The following is a 20,819-nucleotide window of genomic DNA, read 5'->3' on the forward strand; positions in this document are numbered from 1 at the left end:
AACAGCACATTAAAAAGATCATACACCATGATCAAGAGGGCTTTATCACTGGGATACAAAGATGGTTCAACATATGCAAATCAGTAAATGTGATACATCATATTAATAGAATGAAAGATAAATAGCACATGATCATCTCAATAGCTACAGAAAAAAGCATTTGACAAAGTATAACTTACTTTCCTGATAAAAACTGTAAACAGGGGCCCCTAGGTGGTTCAGTCAATTAAGTGTCTGACTTTGGCTCAGGTCATAATCTCATGGGTCATGAATTTGAGCCCCACATTGTGCTCTGTGCTGACTGACAGCTCAGAGCCTGTTTAGGATTCATTCTCTCTCTCTCTGTCTTCCTCCCTCCCTGGTTCCCTCCCCCCCCCAAAATGAATAAACATAAAAAAAAAAAAAAAAAAAAACCTCTAACAAATTAGGTATAGAAGGGCATACTTCAACAAAATAAAGGTCATATATGACAAGTCCACAGTTAACATCATACTCAACAGTGAAAGATTGAAAGCCTTTCTCTTAAGATCAGGAACAAGAAAAGGGGCCTACTTTCACCACTCTTAATTAAAATAGTACTTGAAATCTTAGCTTGTGCACTTAGGCAAGTAAAAAGAAATAGAAGGCATCCAAATCGGAATGAAAGAAGTGAAATTGTCTTTGTTGCAAATGATATGATCTTATGTATACAAAATCCTAAAGACTCCACCAAAAAACTTTTAAAACTAATCAGTGAATTTAGTAAAGTTGCAGGATACAAAATCAGCATACAGAAGCCAGTTGCATTACTATACACTAACAATGAAATATCTGAAAAAGAAATAAAGTTATCCCCTTCTCAATAGCATCAAAAACAATAAAATGCTTAGGAATAAATTTAACCAAGGAGGTGAAAGATCCGTATAGTAAAAACTATAAGATTTTGATGAACAAAATTGAAGAAGACACACATAAATGGAAAGGTATCTGATGTTCATGGATCAGAAATATTAATGTTATTAAAATGTCCATACTAAAAGTCATTTGTAGATTCAGTGCAATTCCTATAAAAATTTCAATGGTATTTTTCACCGAAATAGAAAAAAAATACTAAAATTTGTGTGGAACTACAGAAGACATTGAATAACCAGAGCAATCTTGAGAAACAACAAAGCTAGAGATATGACATTTCCAAATTTCAAACTGTACTACAAAGCTATACTAATCAAAACAGTATGTATACTAATTAAGAGAGTATGATGCTAGAATAAAAATAGGCACATAGACCAAGGAACAGAATTATGAGCCCAGAGGAAAAAAATGCATGAATAGGCAACTAATATTTGACAAGGGAGCCAGGAATATGTGGTGGAGAAAGGATTATCTTCATTATAATGGTGCTGGGAAAATTGGATAATCATATGTATAAGAATAAATTGGACGCTTATCTTACACCACTCACAAAAATTAACTAAACATTTTAAACACTTTAATGTAAGGTCTGAAACTGTAAGGCTCCAAGAAGAAAAGATAGGAAAGGAGCTCCTTGACATTGGTCTTGGTAATGATTTCTTGTATATGACACCAAAAGTACAAGCAACAAATGCAAAAATCAGTGGGACTACATCAAACTAAAGAGCTTCTGCACAGAAAAGAATCAAAAAATGCAAAGGCAACCTAAAGAATGGGAGCAAGTATTTGCAAATCATATATCTATTAAGGGATTAATATCCACAATATATATAAGGAACTCATATGACTCATTAGCAAAAAGATATATAAGCAGTCTGATTTAAAAATAGAGGAACTGAACAGACATTTCCCCAAAGAAGACATACAAGTGGCTATACAAGTACGTGAAAAGGTACACAACATCACCAATCATAAGGGAAATAAAAATCAAAACCTTAATGAGATATCCCACACCTGTTAGAATGACTGTCATTAAAAAGACTAGAGTTAACAAGTGTTGGTGAAGATGTGGAGAAAAGGGAACCTTGTGCACTCTTGGTGGGATATAAAGTGATAAAGCCACTGTGGAAAACAGTATGAAGTTTCCTCAAAAAAATAAAAATAGAACTACCATATGATCCAGCAATCCCACTTATAGATGTATAGCTGAAGGAAATGTAATCCAGATCTCAAAGAGATATCTGACTCCCATGTCAGTTGTAGGATTATTCATAATAGTCAAAATATGGAAACAGCCTAAGTGTCTGTCTGAAGATGAATGGATAAAGAAGGTGTGGTATAAATTACTGTGGATTATTATTCAGCCATGAGAAAGAAGGAAATCCTGCCACTTGCAACAACATGGTTGGACCTTGAGGGCATTATGTGAAATGACTAAGAGAAAGACAAAGACTATATATATTATCTCACTTAGATGAGGAATCTAAGAAAGCTGAACTCTTAGACACTAGAATGGTGGTTGCCAGGATCTGAGGGTTGGGGGAAATAGGGAAATGTTGGTCAAAGGGTGTAAACTTGGAATTTTAAGAGAAGTTTGGGAATCTGGTGGATAGCATGGTGATTGTAGTTAATAATACTGTATTATATGTTTGAAAGCTGCTAAGAGAGTGGATCTTGGAAGTTCTCACTACAAAAAAGAAATGGTAATTATGTGAGATGATAGATGTGTTAACTAATATTACTGTGGTAATCATTTCACAATATATAAATGTATCAAAGCAACACATTGCACACCCTAAACTTTCACAGTGTTATATTAATTATATTATTAAAGCTGCAAAAAAATTAATTCAAATTTAAATTCACTTTCTCAGTCCCAGTAACCATTTTTGGTGTTCTTACAGCTAGTGGTTACCATATTGGGTTTTACAGATACTGAATATTCCCATCAATTCAGAAAACTTTATTGGGCCACACTAAATCTAAAACATTATGAATACTAAAGAGATAGTGTAAAAATGTAGTTAGAAGAAAAATTCCATGTTTTAGAATTAATTTAGTCTTCCTTTTTTAAAAAGCAAGTCTAGATTGAGTTTTCTTCATCTTATTGAGTAAGATTGTTTAAGGGTCTTGTGTATCTGTAATTCATAAAAATTTATTCTAATTATGCTCCTCTGCTTTTCTTTGTCATTAGTCCATATGTATAAGTGATTATTTGTTTAGATTTTATGCTTGGATTTCACAGCAAAGACCTAGTTAGCAAATATTTTCATATATCGAACAATATAGAAGGAGAAAAGAGTCTTTTTCAAGAAGCTAACAGGGATTATTCTTCATGATAGAAATATAATTATTTATTTTTCCTTATTTTGATCACCCCAGGGAATATTTTATACCCATTGAACAGGTTCAGTAGGATTTGGTTTACCTTTCTAGACTGAAGAGCTTTATTTTGATCACGGTATATTTAGATATTGCTAATTAAAAAGGATATACTCATTTTGTTACAAAAGATTATCATGTCTCCTCCATAATGCTTAGAGGCAAAGGCAGAGATAAGGATTATCTGGCTTTTCACCAACAATAATACTATATGCCATTATGCTCAACAGTAAAGAATGGACAACTATTGACGAGGTTTAAATGTCCAAGGGTAAGTGTAGTCTACTTGGTGAATAAGTGCTCAAATAATTTACTTACCTTTGGCTTGAAAGAGGTTTTTTTCAGGTCTAAACCAAAAAATTTTTCAGAGTCCGTTGAAAAGGATATTGAGAGTGGTTTAAATCTGATAAAATTCAATTAATTTTCTTCAAGTGTTGCACCACAGATTTAGCCGTTGATTCACATGTTGCAGCCTGGATAAATCTAACAGGCTCAATCTAGGAGAGTCAGATTTGCTTCAAGACCCAGCTGACTACCATCCTCTCCTTGAAGCAGCTCATTCTTTCCCCAGCTGGGATTAATCATTCCCTCTGTGATCTTTCATAGCACTTGAATTACATCTCTGTTGTAGTTATCACACTCTTTGATATAAAACCCCCAGCACTTTTTATTGTATCCCAAAATGTATGCAGTCTGGGCTTTTTCTTTCCCCTGTGTCCCTCCCGCTCTCTCTCCTTCTTCCTGCCTATAGGATTACATTCAAGTTCATCAGTGTGATATTCGGGATGCCCTTATAAATCCATCTGTATTTCTAATTGCTCCAGTATGGATTCTTCCGTATAGCCAAGCTGAATTATTCACTGCTCAAATGCTTAGGTTTATAACTTATTCTCACATAGAGAGAGGAGGATGGGGAAAAGGGAGAGAGAGGGAAAGAGATTGATTGAGACTGAGATTGAGAGAGAGGAATTTGGGGTGGCTGTTTTTTTCTTTTTCTTTTAATTTACATGTATTAGGAAGCAGCATGGTTAAACATGGACTCTGGAGTCCCACTTCTACAGCTTACTAGAATGTACTCTTGGGCAGATTACTCTGTAGTCCTGTCTAAACCTTACCTTCTACAAATCTAGTACTGTCTCGCCTATATTAGCCTGCCCTCTCAAGGATTCAATTGTAAACTTTTTGTAAAGCATTTAGTACCTGGTAGATAGTAATACACACACACACACACACACACACACACACACACACACACACACAAATTACACTCTTTTTTATCCATTTGCAAACATATTGTGAACTTTCTTTCATGTCTGTAAATATAAAATATAACTTAAAAAAAATCTTTTTTTACATTTTATTTATTTTTGATAGACAGAGGCAGAGCGCAAAATATAACCTTTAACGCTACCTAACACCCACGTATTTCAAAATGCATTTTGGAAAAATTAATGTTATACAAATAAACAATCGTTTTATTAATTTTCTCTCTTTTTATTGGGATGAGCGAAGAATCTAACATGCATGGAGCTATGCATTAATATATGCGTTAATCCCATATTGTTGATGAAGAAATAGTGTGTTAGAGAGGTTAAGTAATTGGCCCAAGATTACATAGTAAGTGATAGTCAGGATTGTACTGTCCACTGCAATATGCTGTTGCTCACACCAAATGACATAAATAACTTCTGGTTATTTCTGGTGACCAGAAATTTAGGCTTGAAATCTAACACAAGATTTGTGTCACACTAAAATGTTGTAATCTTTTTTTTTTTTTAATTTTTTTTTTCAACGTTTTATTTATTTTTGGGACAGAGAGAGAGACAGAGCATGAACGGGGGAGGGGCAGAGAGAGAGGGAGACACAGAATCGGAAACAGGCTCCAGGCTCTGAGCGTCAGCCCAGAGCCTCACGCGGGGCTCGAACTCACGGACCGCGAGATCGTGACCTGGCTGAAGTCGGACGCTTAACCGACTGCGCCACCCAGGCGCCCCTAAAATGTTGTAATCTTTAGGATGGATGCTGTTTTGTAGTATTTGACATTTCATAAGATTCACAAGGCCTATTTCACAAGATTCAGGAATAAGGCAGTAGGGCTTTACTAATGTCCGTCTCACCAAACAACTAAAAATGTCACAGTTGACTGTAGATTATTAAACAAGCCCTCTTTAGTGATAAAGACTACTATGTTGTTGAAGTTTTTTCAAAAAAGGGGAACATTTGTTTTTATCATTTATGTCTATTCTTCAGTGTTCCTTACCCTCTGTGTTCAGTAATGCCAGAATTATATAAAAATTTCTAGGCTGGTTTTAAAAGACACTGCTTTGTTTATCTTGAGGTTTTTGTTTTGTTTTTGCCATTGCCTGATGTTGTTTTTCACCACAGACAGGTCTAATCTGTAGAATCAGAGTGTAGTGGTGGTTAGTTGGATGTGGATACATACCATGCCTATCTAACATTCAAACAGAACCTTCAATGGTATTATCCAGGTGAAGTTACAATTTTGACTTATTCATATTCAGTCAGGAACATGACCTAGTTATGAGTTACCACGAACAACATCTACCTCAAGTATCTCTTCACCAGGCAAGGACGTTGTACGTAATTTACATTATTCTCCGAAAGTCCCATCTCATTATTTATTCTGAATAGACTTGAGACTGGTATGTGTGTGTGGGTTTTTTTGTGTGTGTTTTTGTTTTGTTTTATTTCATTTTGTTTTATTTTAGGAATTTGTAGTTTTGAGTGTGAAGCTTTCTCTTTAGGAAAGCTCATGTTTTTCAGGAAGCTTAATATCAAAATTCTAGTATTTTCTGTATTTATAAATCTTGCAGGCCATGTTGTCCTTTTTGGGGGGTGAGGTTTTATTCTATTTTCTTCTTTTATCTAGGTTTTTCTTTTTACTAAATTAAGAAATAGATTAAGTTAAACTTAATAAATCTTCAGTCTTAACCCTTTTCTTTGATATTTGGTCAAGAATCTTTACAGTTGTGTCTTTTAGAAATCTCCCCAAGGTCTTAGCAAGAAATCTTGCAAGAAAAGTTTTAACTTGTAAGTGTTACAGTCTGAGTGCCAGTTGACTTCTATTTAACAGTGTTTAGAGTTCTCTTATCAAGCCCAGAATACTGGTCAATATGCTTGATTTTTTGTTGAACTAGGTTGTTTTCTCTGTTTCTTAATGCTTCTGTTGCTCTTAAAACAAGCTGGACAATAATTATAATGACCAGATTATTTATCTCTAGTGAAAACTCATAGTATGTCTTCTTTTGAGGGGTGGGGGGAAGAAGAAGAAGTAGAAGGAAAGAGCAAATATAATGACTTTTTTCCTAGTCATTGTATTCCAGAAATGGAATCCATAGGTCAGGTTCCATTTTCATGTGAACTTTTGCTCTAGCTTTACTTTTCCTCTAAGGGAAGTTGCTTTCACACACATTTGGGAGTGGCCAAATGGTATATATGGCAGAAAGATGTTGAAGGAGGGAATCTGGGGAATTATGGGTGGTGTTTCCATTGGGATAGCATCTCCTAGGTGTTTGAATTAACTATAACATAAAAATACATATGTTTGGAAAGAATGGCAGAGATAATAAGGATTTGTCTCAAATTCCTAGTGATCTTGGTATAGTTATTTACAGTGGTAGAGAGTATAAAAAGAATATGTCAGGCTTCCCCCCCCCCCCCCCGCCGCCCCGTAACACTGACTTCAGAGGGGGAAAGATGCAGGAAGTACCCACATCACCAAGAGAAGCTGGTAGTTCCTTTGGCAGGCCAAGGGATGCAGGTGGTATGGTGGCCTCATGATATGGGAGAATTAAATTTCTTCATAGTTACTTAGAAAGCAACATAGTTTTAATTTACTAACTCCAGTCCTAGATGTTTTATCTTCTAGTAACTATTGCCACAAATGCTCTACTCACACATATTTTGCCCTATTTCTTTTGGGACTGTGTGTGTATATATATATATATATTTTTTTTTAATTTATTTATTCTTGAGAGAGAGAGAGCATGTGCAGGAGAAATGCATAGAGAGAGGGAAAGAGAGAGAGTCCCAAGCAGGCTCTGCACTGTCAGTACAGAGCCCAATGTGGGGCTTGAACTCATGATCTGTGAGATTATGACCTGAGCTGAAATCAAGAGGCAGACGCTTGATCAACTGAGATACCCAGGCACCCCAGGACTGATAGCAATTAGCATGTACTGAACATTTATATCATGCCATGCACTAGTCTAAGTTCTTTATATTATTTAGCTCATTTAATTTTCACAGGAACCCAGGGAGGGTAAGGAGCTACTTTTATCACCTTTTTACAGATAAGGAAATTGAGGTTAACCAACCTGCTCAAGGTCACACAACTAGCAGAGATTTGAACCCAGCACTCTAACTACAGAGCCTTTACCCTTAATTTTGTTTTTTGTTTACTTAAAAAATTTTTTATGTTACATTTAATTTTTATGCCATGTTACCTCCATGTTTTTGTGATTAATGATATGTTCTATAGACTAAAGCCCTACATTAAGACAATTATGATTGATATCTAGTTCACCTTTTAGAAATTATTGACAGTTTTTCAGTCCTTTAATGAAAGAAGTAAATTTAATTTGGAGTTAGAGTTCATCAGTGCATTTTTGTCCAAGTGATGAATTGTTCAGTAAGTCTCCATTTCCCACCTTTTCAGATTTTTTTTTTGAAATTTTTATTTTCTGCTATGTCTTGTCCATATATCATATTCCCAGGTGAATATGGAGATTTTTTCAATCAATTGAAAAACAATATATATTGCTTTTTAAAACCCATTGCTTTTAACATAATTGCTTAAATTTTGCCTTTTGATACTTACTGAACAAGATGTTTACAGTTAGTTGCAGCTTATGTGTTTAACATGCATTTAGTCAGAAAAGGAAAGCAAGAATAAAAATTTAAATAATGTTGGGGATTGTCTCTGCCTTCCCCTTTAGTGAGCATGTATCCTGGAATGAATGGGCAATGTGAATATGAATCTATTATCCCTAAGTTGGTTTTAGTTACTGTGTACCACTCACTGAATGATTCTGTGGGTATGATTATTTTTTTTATACAACATGATCCATGAAAAGACAACAACTGGAAAAAAGGAAGCAGTCCCAAGGTTGGAAGAAAATCCGGCTGTGTCATACTTACTAAAAGAGAATGCATTGGTCTGTAATAGGTTTTTCCAGGGTAATTTCAACAAATGTGCAATTTCTGCCTTGTGTGTTTACTTTAGAACTAACTTCTTTATGTGACTCCTTTGTATGGGTGTCTGTCTGATGCCAGGTTCTGTAATAGGTGCTAGAAAGATGAGAATTTGTTTTGTCCTTCAAATAATTTGGTCTGATGGCTCATAGGTAAGGAAGGACAACTTGAGGTAATGGAGAAGATAAGTATAAAATTAATAGTTTGAGACTGTTCTGTTGAGAATGTTCTGTTAACCTAAACAAATAAAAAACAAAACCAGTAAGTTTTTGAACATTGTTCTATGTGTGGAAGTAACTAGCTAAATTCTCCAGGGGAGAAAAGAATTAGAAGCAAGAGTTCCTGTCCTGTAAAATCTCATAAAGCTCTTTGCAGTTCTCATATATGTGTCATGGTATTTATCTGAATATCATACCATTTTAGTTCTACCTGTCTTTATGTTATATGATATATATACATTTATGTATGTTTTCTTTTAGGTTTCTATATATGCTGTACCAGAAAAGATTGGTCAAGTTCACCATGCCTTGGAAACAACTGTGAAGCTTCTTGAATTCTATCAAAACTACTTTGAAATTCAATACCCACTTAAGAAATTGGGTAAGAATCAAACAGTGCCTCTGGTTTTCATTAGCATTATAACCTAGATTCATTTGGCAAATGTTTTGTAGAAAGCACTTTTTCTAAAATTATTTAAAGAGAAAACTAATAAACACCTAAAGCTTTAAAAATTGTTTACATTTGTTAAGATTATTTACATTCCCTAAAAGTAGCCGAATGTGGAGCTTAAAACATTTAGAAGTTTATGGAGCTGTTCCAAGGGCTTATACAGGTTCTGTGTAAGTGGCAATTTGCTTAGGGTTTTGTCTGCAGTCAGACTCTAACTTCCTAAGAAATTCTGTTTCACGGGAGGAAAACTGAGTAATAGATGCTGAGGAAAGCAAGAGCTGGTCCTGGATAGAAGAATGTTGGGCCTGTACTTTGTCTTTCTTGCTCTAGGAAGTTGATTCATTGTGAAAGAATTATATATCTCTTTCTTTGTGAAGGGACAGAGCAATGGTGACTCCACAGGAATTGGTCAGGTCTTTCTCAACTGACCAATAGGTGGGGAACATACAAGACTAGAGTAAGGTTCGATTTGCCAAGAGTATAAAAGGAACTCCCTGTCTTTTGATTCACAGTGATAAACCAATGGGTAAAATATTTTTTGGGGGGAGTGCCTTAGATGAGCGAAATTTGATCACTTCTTTCTTCACATGTTCAGATTTGGTGGCTATTCCTGACTTTGAAGCGGGAGCAATGGAAAATTGGGGTTTGCTCACCTTCCGTGAAGAGACACTTCTGTATGACAATAATACTTCTTCAGTGGCGGATAGAAAACTGGTTACTAAAATCATTGCTCATGAGCTCTCCCATCAGGTATTAATAGCCATGACTATTATATTTAATACTTATAGTATTTTAGAATAAAATAAGTTAAGTAACAATTTTAGGATAAGAAATTGGAATAAGCTAATAAGAAATCCGGCCTTTTATTGTAGTATTGCCTTTCATAATAAAATGGTGGGTTTTTTTGTTTGTTTTTGTTTGTTTTTGTTCTTTGTTTTTTTTAACACAAACATGATCATCAAATGAAAATGCTATCTGGGGGTGCCTGGCTGGCTTATTTGGAGGAGTACGCAATTCTTGATCTCAGGGTCATGAGTTCGAGCTCCACATGGTGTGCAGAGATTATTCAAATACGTACATACATACATACATACATACATACATACTTAAAAGAAATTGCTATCTAATGTTTGTATAGGATTTTACAGTTTATAAAGCATTTTCACATCCATATCTCATTTACTTTTCATAACGGCTGTGAGGTAGGTGATGATCCCATTTTATAGATGTGGAAATTGAGAGTGTAAGTAAATGACTTACCCAAAGTCACAGAGCTAATAATTGGCAGCACTGGCCCTTGAAGAACCACTGTCTCCTCAAGGTGTTTCTCCTTTTTTGCCCCCAATAATACACAGCTGTTTCACCTCTGACAATTGCCAGCCCCTCAGTATAACTTTGTGGCAGAGAAACCCTTCCCCTAAATTGCATTCTCTTCTGGCATCTCTTGGACTGTAGTTGTCAAGACTAGATTTATATTTTCTTCTCTTGCTCAAACTGGGCTCTTTGTTAATTTGAGAGAGGGAGGGTACTCTTTGTATGACAAGGAGAAAAAGAAAGAAAATTATATGGGTACGTGAACCCCCCTCTTTCTTTCTCAACACCTTGTCTTTCTTTTGTCCCTTGATGAGGTGCATAGCAGTGTTGGGTGTAGTTTGGGAGCATCATGATTGAGGGACAACGTGGAAGAAGAGTAGCATGCACTCTGGTCAGTTTGGTCCCTGTCTCAAACGCCTATATGTGTGAGATTCTAGAGCTCTTGTGAAGACTTCGTAATGGGCTTGCGTATGAAGCACATACTTAGTGATAATTATGATTTTAGGCACGTAGACAAGTTGTCCTTTAGGGGATCTTCTCTAGGTCTGTTATTTCTGGGGCCTTCCCATCACCACTTCTCAGTTACTTCTTCTTTAAGACATATATTCCTCGGAAGCAGGTTTTAAAATAATATCTTTGAAAAACATGTTATTGTAATTCTCAAGTGTTTTGTTTCCATATCCAGTAACCTTATTATTTTGCTGCTGATTTGAGATGAGCCCCAGATGTCACTAAATCACACACCCTATAACCTACCACTCTCCATTGCAGAGATTTTTGAGATACATTTTTTTTTGGAGAGTCTCCTTTCATTGTTTTCCTTCTTCTTCTTATTTTATAGATGAGGACATTTAATGATATTTCTTATTTCATTTATTTATATGCATGCCAGCTTTCTTAAAGAATATTGTTTGAATTCTCTTTTCAATCATGTAAATACTGTCCTCAACTTGGGTAACTGAGGAGAAACATGAAATATAGGCTCTCTGTAGGAAAATCTCTCAGAAATTTATTTTTAAGTTGTAATGGATGGCTGAAGATATAGAATAGAAATAATCTTACTAACTTGATAGTAGTAGGTAGAAGAATTTCATTATCTAGGAAATACCACTTTTAATGAAGTAGCGAAAAACTGTTTTTGTTTACCTAGTAAACAGGGTTTGTATGTTAATTTGATAAATATGCTAACTAACTGTGGTTTTTGCTTGTTTTCCCATTCAACAAGGTAAAATGTTAAAATTTTCATTTTCATTTTAGAGTTAATTTATACAAATTTTTTGTAAGTCTTTAATTTGAATATAGTTTGTTTTACGAAATAACTGCGTTTTTAAGTAATTATAATCTGGCTAAAGGGGATGAAGCTGACAATTTAATTATTAAGAAAATTCTTGACAGTATAAATATTGTGTCAGTTAGTAGGATTTTTTGTTTTGTTTTCCCCACAGTGGTTTGGTAATCTAGTAACAATGGAGTGGTGGAACGATCTATGGCTAAATGAAGGGTTTGCTACTTTCATGGAGTATTTCTCCTTGGAAAAAATATTCAAAGAGCTTTCTAGTGTAAGTATACCGTTTATTAGATGTGCTATAAATCATATTTGCCCCGTATTTTATAGTCATTTGGAGTGCTGAAAATGTTTCTAGAAAGATACAGTAAAATTGACACTTGTTACTGATAGCTTATACCTCTTGAGATTTGACAGTGAAAATTAAGCTTTTACTTATTGATATATTTCATTGAAAGCTGAAATTATGTGCAATTATTTCACACTTTGTTAAGATGAACATTTAAAATCGCTTTACTACATTTTATTTCCAATAGATGTGGCTCTTCTTGAAGGAATTTAAATTAAGTTGAAAAGCCTTTTTAGCAAAACAAAACTTTTTATCCTTTGTATAAAGAGAGAAAAAAAATAAGACATTTTGTAGCAATACTCTCTCCCTGTTATCACTGTGATCATTCTTGTAACAGTGATAACATAGGTTCATACAGACAAATAATTTGCCCTGTTAAGGTACATATTTGTGCCCTTTTCAATGACTTGGGACATCGTTCTGTCATAAGGAGTGTAATATTGTTGTTACTGTGTTCCTAGACTTCCTGGGGAAAGGCAATGGTATGACAGGTATTGCCAAATAATCCAAGCAATAGGTGGGAAAGTATAAAGATCCCATTCACCCTTAAAATTCTGTGACGTTCTATTAAACTTCCTGAATATACTATCCAAGACTGCTTCAAAACAGGGATACTCTTAAGAGCTTTCAATTTGAAATTTTTGTGTAAGTCCAGTTCAAAAACTTCAGGTAAGTAGAAGGAACTTATTTTTAGCTAGAATACTAAGCAAAGTATTCTAAATCTATGTATGTGACTTAATTAAGCAACCAGATACACAGTTTCACCACTGGGTGGTGCCCAGAATGTTTAAAACCTTCTAATGTATATTCTGGGGGAGCTCATCTGCTGAGCTATCGAAGAATTCTATTTAAGTATTATATTTTACTTCAAATGAACCTCAGTGAAGGGAAATGTATATTACCTTAAGAGAAACCTGGACTACAAATGAGAAATGAGCTTAAGGACGAGTTTTTATTTTTGCTTTTTAATTGTAAATGTTATTTTAAAAGTGCACACTAACCATCTTAGAATATTTACTTTGAATACCTGGATTTGGCACATTTGGTCACTTTAATAGTAGATTCTTAATTAATCCTTATGCTGTGGGTTAGGAAATAATAATGTTTTTCATATGGTCAGGACGTTATCATTTTATTTTTAAATTTAAGGAATATGAATGAAAGTCTCCCTATTCTTACACTTTCAAAAGCCTATTTTCTGAAGTTTAGTAAAGATGGGTATTTTTTAATAATGACCTTAAACAGGTAATTAATCTAATTCATATAAATAATTACTATATTTTCCTTTGCCTTTGATAATGTTGATGGTTTCATAATCTGTTTGATGTTTTTGCTAGTATGAAGATTTCTTAGATGCTCGATTTAAAACCATGAAGAAAGATTCCTTGAATTCATCTCATCCGATATCATCATCATCTGTTCAGTCTTCAGAACAGATCGAAGAAATGTTTGATTCTCTTTCCTATTTTAAGGTACCGCTCTACACATCAACTACCTGGAGTGGGTTTCAAATTAATTTCATATGTGAGCAAGCTTCATGATTTAAATTATTTTAAGCATTAAAACTAGATTATTTTAAAGATTAGAGATTACTTTAAGATTATTTTCAGGTATACGTTTAAACTGTAAGATGTTTGCTTCTATTTAAATCTTGGTTTTAACTTTTTCTGGGTCTTTCTTTCTCTGATTTAAGTTCTTCTGACTGGTATAGTGGGTAATCAGATAATATAGCAACATATCTTTTAAAGTTGGTTCAGTCTCTGGATCTACAGGTAGAATATGTCCAGGGAAGGTCCTAAGCAAGCCCTTAGCTGTGTTATTCAGGATTGAAAGATGTTCAAAGTCACAGTTGCCAAAACTCAAAAACAAAAAGAGTATTTAAGAATTGAGAACTGGATTGCAGGATCAGAAACACAGACTCCAGGTTTGGGAGTGAAGCAAAAACAGAAAACTGGAAACCTGATTAGGATTGCCATAGGTCAGAGAACAGAACAATGCCTCTCACAGTTGTGGTGGGAGGTGTGAATGTTAGGACTTACTTACCTCCTTACTCTGGCTGCCAAATTAATTGATTAATAAATGAATTCCTCCACTGCACAGAGAAAACACACCAAACACCTGAGATACAAACCATATCTTCAAGAAACTCAAAGTTTAGGTGGGTAGGTACTTGTGAAGCACTAAGAGATGATATGTGCTGAATGAATGGTACAGACTTTTTTTTACCTAGGTTTATGAAGAGAACTTTTTTGTAGGAAAATGGAAATGGAAGGGAATTAAGTAATAAAAAGATATGGATAAAGAGGAATGGTAAGTGTTGAGTATGGCAGGAATGGGACAATAAGGTCTACAAAGAGACAGTTCAGGAATACTGATGGGCAGGAAATTTTTGTTTAGGGAATAAATGCTTGATTGTGGTGGAAGCCATAAATGGAGTAGGGGAAAGATAGAAAAGGAGCTTGGGGCAGTTGTAGAAGGTTCTAAACGCCATCAGGAATCTGGACTTTTTCTGTAAGCATTGGGAAGCTTTAGATTTTTCAGAGGAATTACTTGATTAAAGTTACTATTTATGAAAACTAATTTGTTCCAGCGTATAGATTTAAGTGGAGAGAGAACTAAAGTCAGGAAATTGCTGCTAAAGTCCAAACATGACGTGGTAAAGGATGAAATTAGGAGTGGTAGTGAAAGTGGAAGAAAAATGATGAGTGTAAAAAAACATGGGATGGAGGAAAGTTCTTGAAGGATTTAGTGATAGGGTAAGACAGGTAAAGAAAGGGAGACATGTTTTCCAGGTTCACACCTGACTGACATGGAAAATGGTAGTACTGTTAACAAATAAGAAATAAGGAGTTTAATTAGCTATATTAAGTATATTCCAGTTGGAGATACTGCTATGATTTTTAAAGCCTATATGGGATCTGTCGATAAAATTTTAAAACTTGTGGTTCTGTTCTTATACATAACTGTCGCTTCGAGATTTGTTCTTACAGAGCTCTGTCATCCTCTGACCGCCATCCCCTAAACCCCAAATTCATTGTCTTATCATGTGGTCTCCACAGCATACCTAACCCCTGTCAATATGGTAACTACTTATTTCATGATTGGAAATCTGGCAAATACTCCACATAATTGAGAAAAGTAGGATATTTTACCAATGTTATGTACAAGAACAAGTGTCACTAGGGAAATGTGTTTGACAGATATATTCTATTTGGGTTTTTTAATCTCCAAGCCTAATTCTTATATAGATTGTCTCTTGAGGAGATCGACTAGGAAGTAAACTTAGAAAAAAAAGAAAAAAAAAAAAAAAAGGTCTGAAACGTAAATGCCAGGGGTCACCAAAATGAGGTGGTTCCATGCAAGATGAGGATCCAGGGAGAGAGTGAGAGTGATGGCCAGTGAATAGGGGGAGGATGAAGAGTGCCTCCCAAGGCTCAGTGCAGAAAGACTTCCAAGGATGAGTGAGTGATCAGTCATTCAAATGCCACTAGCAGGTTAAGATGAGCCTGGGAATTGATGTTGGTTTCAAGACAGCATGAAGTTCATCAGTGACCTTGATAAAACCACTTCTGGGGGCGCCTGGGTGGCTCAGTCGGTTAAGCGGCCGACTTCAGCTCAGGTCATGATCTCGCGGTCCTTGAGTTCCAGCCCCTCATCGGGCTCTGTGCTGACAGCTCAGAGCCTGGAGCCTGTTTCAGATTCTGTGTCTCCCTCTCTTTCTGACCCTCCCCCGTTCATGCTCTGTCTCTCTCTGTCTCAAAAATAAAATAAAACATTAAAAAATTAAAAAAAAAAAAAACCACTTCTAGCAGAGTGATGGTTGGAAGATTGCCTTAGAGAAAATGGAGATGGCAACTACAGACAGCTCTTTGAGGAGTTTACTACAAAGAGGGAAATAAGAAATAGGGTGATAACTAGAAGAGACATGGAGTTAAAAAAAGGAAGGACATCTTTTATTTGTTTTAAAGGAGGAATGAATGTTGCATAATTTTGTTAATGGGAATGTAATAGTAGGGAAAGTTGGTCATGCAGGGGTGAAAGGGATCTGTTGGGAACAAGAATGAGTACTTAAATTTATAGAACAAGTAACACCATGAAGCATGGTACAGAAATAAGAGAGTAATAGCTATTAAATTCAGTTACGTGTATCTGATAATCTTGACCTAATATTGCTACATTTTTACCAGAAGTGAAATTCAAAGACTATTTGAATTCCTTTTGTGTACTAGGTGTTGTTTTAGTTACTGAAATTGAGCTTTGCAGTGTTGCCCTCAAATTATCATACAGTCTAGAAAAGGAAATAAAGATATATCTATCTAAATATATATTAAATATATATCTGTAGCAGATGAAGGAAGTGATACAGATTGCCCTTGAATATGGAGAAATATTTCTATCTTAAATCAGAAAAGGCTTCACAAAGGTGTTTTTGGAAATGATGGCATGCACTTCAATGACTATATAGCGTGGCCTTAATAGTTGTATGCTGGATTCTGAATTATTAGTGTATGCTTATTGCCCTATACATTCATTAGTTCCAAACATATTTGAAGTAACTTTGCAGGAAGAAGAGAGATCTTGGTTATTTTAGCAACATGATATATTAAAATTGGAAATTGATGCACTCCCAAGTAGAGAGGCTTTTGAGAGTTCTGCTTGTTTATTGTCTCCTGCAGTGAACCCATGAATTCAACTGGTACTTTTTTTTTTTCAATATATGAAATTTATTGTCAAATTGGTTTCCATACAACACCCAGTGCTCATCCCAAAAGGTGCCCTCCTCAATACCCATCACCCACCCTCCCCTCCCTCCCACCCCCCATCAACCCTCAGTTTGTTCTCAGTTTTTAAGAGTCTCTTATGCTTTGGCTCTCTCCCACTCTAACCTCTTTTTTTTTTTTTTTTCCTTCCCCTCCCCCATGGGTTTCTGTTAAGTTTCTCAGGATCCACATAAGAGTGAAACCATATGATATCTGTCTTTCTCTGTATGGCTTATTTCACTTAGCATCACACTCTCCAGTTCCATCCACATTGCTACAAAGGGCCATATTTCGTTCTTTCTCATTGCCCTGTAGTACTCCATTGTGTATATAAACCATAGTTTCTTTATCCATTCATCAGTTGATGGACATTTAGGCTCTTTCCATAATTTGGCTATTGTTGAGAGTGCTGCTATAAACATTGGGGTACAAGTGCCCCTATGCATCAGTACTCCTGTATCCCTTGGGTAAATTCCTAGCAGTGCTATTGCTGGGTCATAGGGTAGGCCTATTTTTAATTTTCTGAGGAACCTCCACACTGTTTTCCAGAGTGGCTGCACCAATTTGCATTCCCACCAACAGTGCAAGAGGGTTCCTGTTTCTCCACATCCTCTCCAGCATCTATAGTCTCCCGATCTGTTCATTTTGGCCACTCTGACTGGCGTGAGGTGATATCTGAGTGTGGTTTTGATTTGTATTTCCCTGATGAGGAGCGACGTTGAGCATCTTTTCATGTGCCTGTTGGCCATCCGGATGTCTTCTTTAGAGAAGTGTCTATTCATGTTTTCTGCCCATTTCTTCACTGGGTTATTTGTTTTTCGGGTGTGGAGTTTGGTGAGCTCTTTATAGATTTTGGATACTAGCCCTTTGTCCGATACGTCATTTGCAAATATCTTTTCCCATTCCTTTGGTTGCCTTTTAGTTTTGTTGGTTGTTTCCTTTGCTGTGCAGAAGCTTTTTATCTTCATAAGGTCCCAGTAATTCATTTTTTCTTTTAATTCCCTTCAGCTGGTACTTTAAGCATTGGGGACAGGGATAGGGATTCAACAGAAAATTTGGCATGTTTTTCTATTAAAGATATATTCACAAACACTTAGCTTTTTAACATAACACTGAAACAGTAACTGATAAACCACATAAAAATGGCTCATAGTAGAATTAGTGCACATGGGAATCTGATCCATTATTCTTTTGTCAAATCCTTTAAAATAATTTTTAAAGACAATTTGAACATAGTTCACATCAGATTATATGACACTAAATAACAGTGTATTATAACTAGGTTCTATAGTGCAAGTTTATACTTAGCATGATTGTATTTTGAATTTTAGATTGTCAATTCTATAAACCGATTGTAGTCCATTATTTTCCACCCCCTTCTCACTATTTTTTTTTTTAATTAAACAGGGAGCCTCTCTCTTGTTGATGCTGAAAACATATCTTAGTGAGGATGTATTCCAAAATGCTGTTGTCTTTTACCTGCATAGTCATAGCTATGCATCCATTAAAAGTGATGATCTGTGGGATAGTTTTAATGAGGTAAGTGACCTGGATATTTTATTTAGTTCTTAAGAAAGAGAAGAGTTCTTCTATTTATATTCTTATCAAATATATAAATAAGCTATAGTACCAAGGATATTTAAGACAGAGGCGGATGGAACACAGAATTAAAGGTCAAGAAACAGAAATACTCGTCTTGAAATTATTGTGTGTAGCCTTGTATAACCATTTTTGTTCTATACCTTAGTCTCCATTCCCGTTTAGTAGGAAAGTTGTCTTTTCTGAATTAATATATATTACTATATTCATTATTTGATTTTTTTCAAAAATCTATTTTCCTTTTCTCAGGCTTTTGCATTTTCCTCCCATTCATGATTTTTTCCCTACACTCTGCCCTATAAATCCTCCTCTAGTTTGTGGCCATACTCTTTCCTAGAAGCCCATCTTTGTAGAGAATCTATCACAAGCTGGCTGCCGTGAGCTGAATATTGCCCTTGGATCGTTTTGCTGTTTGGATTTTGTTGTGCCTGCAAATGTTCTAACAAGCAGTGTAGTTAGGTGCCAGTTAGGCTTTAGAGCAGTGCGTGAACCCATCCTCCATGGTGCATGTATGCCGACGGCATAGTCCTTACAAGCGTTTAGGTTTGTTGTTTCCCTGATCCAGATCAATGGTTCTTAAATGTTTTGGAAGATCACAGACATATTTGAAACCGTGATAAAAATTCTGGACATATTCCCCAGTAAAACCACATATTCACAATATCACACAAAGTTTCAAAGTTTTAGGGGCTCTGAAATTAAGAACTCCTACTCTAAATCTTTTCCATATACCCTTTCTCCTTCCTTGTCTTATCTCAAACCTTGTGTTTTCTAGCCGCTAACCCTGGTGCTCAGAAGATACACCTTTCCTTCTCTCTTTGAAAAGGTGGATTAGTCCTTGATACTTAAGAGTTGCTTCCAAATCACTGTTGTTTTTTTCTCTTATCGTATGGTAACATTTCAGTTGAAAACCACATTATTTACTTTATACCCATATTATCTCCTGACATTTAGAATATATTTCTTCCTTTCTGACTGACTTCAGCTTCTGCATCCATAGTGTTTTCCTATCCCAACCTCGTTCTTAACATTATCCTCAGGTTTGTCAGCCTCCACATCATATGCACTGGCCTCTTCATTTCTGTTCTGTTTTGAAGACCCAAAGGTGCCTTGCTTTTGGGAAAGCTTGTTTTCTTCCCAGTCCCTTATCCAGAAATGAATAGATTAGAGCCATGAGAAATGTAATATTAATATTGCAATGAGTTTGGATATATTGATCCATCCTTTTCTGCTTTAAATAAATGGGCATATGGAGACTGAGGTTAAGGCTGCCATAGTAGAGTGGTACTGTTACCAAACAAAGTACTTAATGATTTTAGTTGCTTGCAATTCACATCCGTATGTAGTCTAGAAGTATGATTTGAATGATAAGGTTACCTCACCTGCTTTAAAGAGATAGTTTTTCTAAAATGTCTTCTCAATCATTGATACCAGATGTCTTTAGGGGATGGTGGGCTTTAGAGGGTCTATGAACCTGACACTGGATTCTAGATTTTGCAGATAAGTTGATGTAATTTCTTGGAGAAAGGGTCTGTGACTGTCAAAACAGTTAACCATTGTTCTCTGGAGAAACTTAAAGTTGAGGCAGCTGACGTGTTTATATCTTATTCTGCTGCTGCTTTCTGGCACTCGCACAGAATTAGTTCTTCCAAAAGTGAATGTCAACATTTACAAAAATTTAACTCCATATTCATGCTTCTGTTTTTATGTTAACATTACATGTAGTCTTCATAGAATGTGGTAGGCAGAGAGGGAAAGGTTTTGTTTTTAAGCAAAAATAATTCTTAATTATTTATTTGTATTATATATATAATTATATATATATATATACACACACATATAGGTCACAAACAAAACACTAGATGTAAAGAAAATGATGAAAACCTGGACCCTGCAAAAAGGATTTCCTTTAGTGACTGTCCAAAGAAAAGGAAAGGAGCTTCATGTACAACAAGAAAGATACTTTTTAAATGTGAAGCCTGAAATTCAGCCTTCAGATGCAAGGTATGTTCCTGCTTTTTCTTCCTGTTACCTATCTCTTTTGTATCCTTGGGTTAAAGTATTTTGTAATCATAATCTCTTAAGAAACCTAAGAAGATTATCTTTTTCTGGAAATAGCTTGAAAAATTCTCCTTCCTGCCAAAAAAGCGGGGGGCGGGGGGGAAGACCCAACAAATTATGTGTAAATGAGCACTGACTGAAATACTGGAAAGAGTAATCTTCCAATATTTTCTTTTTACAGCTATCTCTGGCATATTCCACTATCCTATGTCACTGAGGGAAGAAATTACTCAAAATATCCATTGGTATTTTTACTGGACAAGAAATCAGGTTTGACTATAATTAACTCTTTTCT

At 35.4% G+C, this 20,819-nt stretch overlaps 1 protein-coding gene across 2 annotated transcripts in view; it reads left to right on the forward strand.

Moving 5' to 3' along the window:
* The window catches only part of LOC123608818 (leucyl and cystinyl aminopeptidase), a 100,487-nt gene that overhangs the window by 53,155 nt on the left and 26,513 nt on the right, over positions 1 to 20,819 (forward strand). For both annotated transcript variants that reach the window (XM_045499206.1, XM_045499213.1), the window contains exons 5-11: positions 8,967 to 9,087; positions 9,752 to 9,906; positions 11,916 to 12,029; positions 13,442 to 13,576; positions 18,272 to 18,403; positions 20,307 to 20,467; positions 20,706 to 20,794. In XM_045499206.1, the coding sequence (XP_045355162.1) occupies positions 8,967 to 9,087; positions 9,752 to 9,906; positions 11,916 to 12,029; positions 13,442 to 13,576; positions 18,272 to 18,403; positions 20,307 to 20,467; positions 20,706 to 20,794 (907 nt within the window). The remainder of the gene's footprint in view (positions 1 to 8,966; positions 9,088 to 9,751; positions 9,907 to 11,915; positions 12,030 to 13,441; positions 13,577 to 18,271; positions 18,404 to 20,306; positions 20,468 to 20,705; positions 20,795 to 20,819) is intronic.

This window comes from Leopardus geoffroyi, chromosome A1 (genome assembly GCF_018350155.1).
Source record: "Leopardus geoffroyi isolate Oge1 chromosome A1, O.geoffroyi_Oge1_pat1.0, whole genome shotgun sequence".
NCBI classification, from domain to species: domain Eukaryota; kingdom Metazoa; phylum Chordata; class Mammalia; order Carnivora; family Felidae; genus Leopardus; species Leopardus geoffroyi.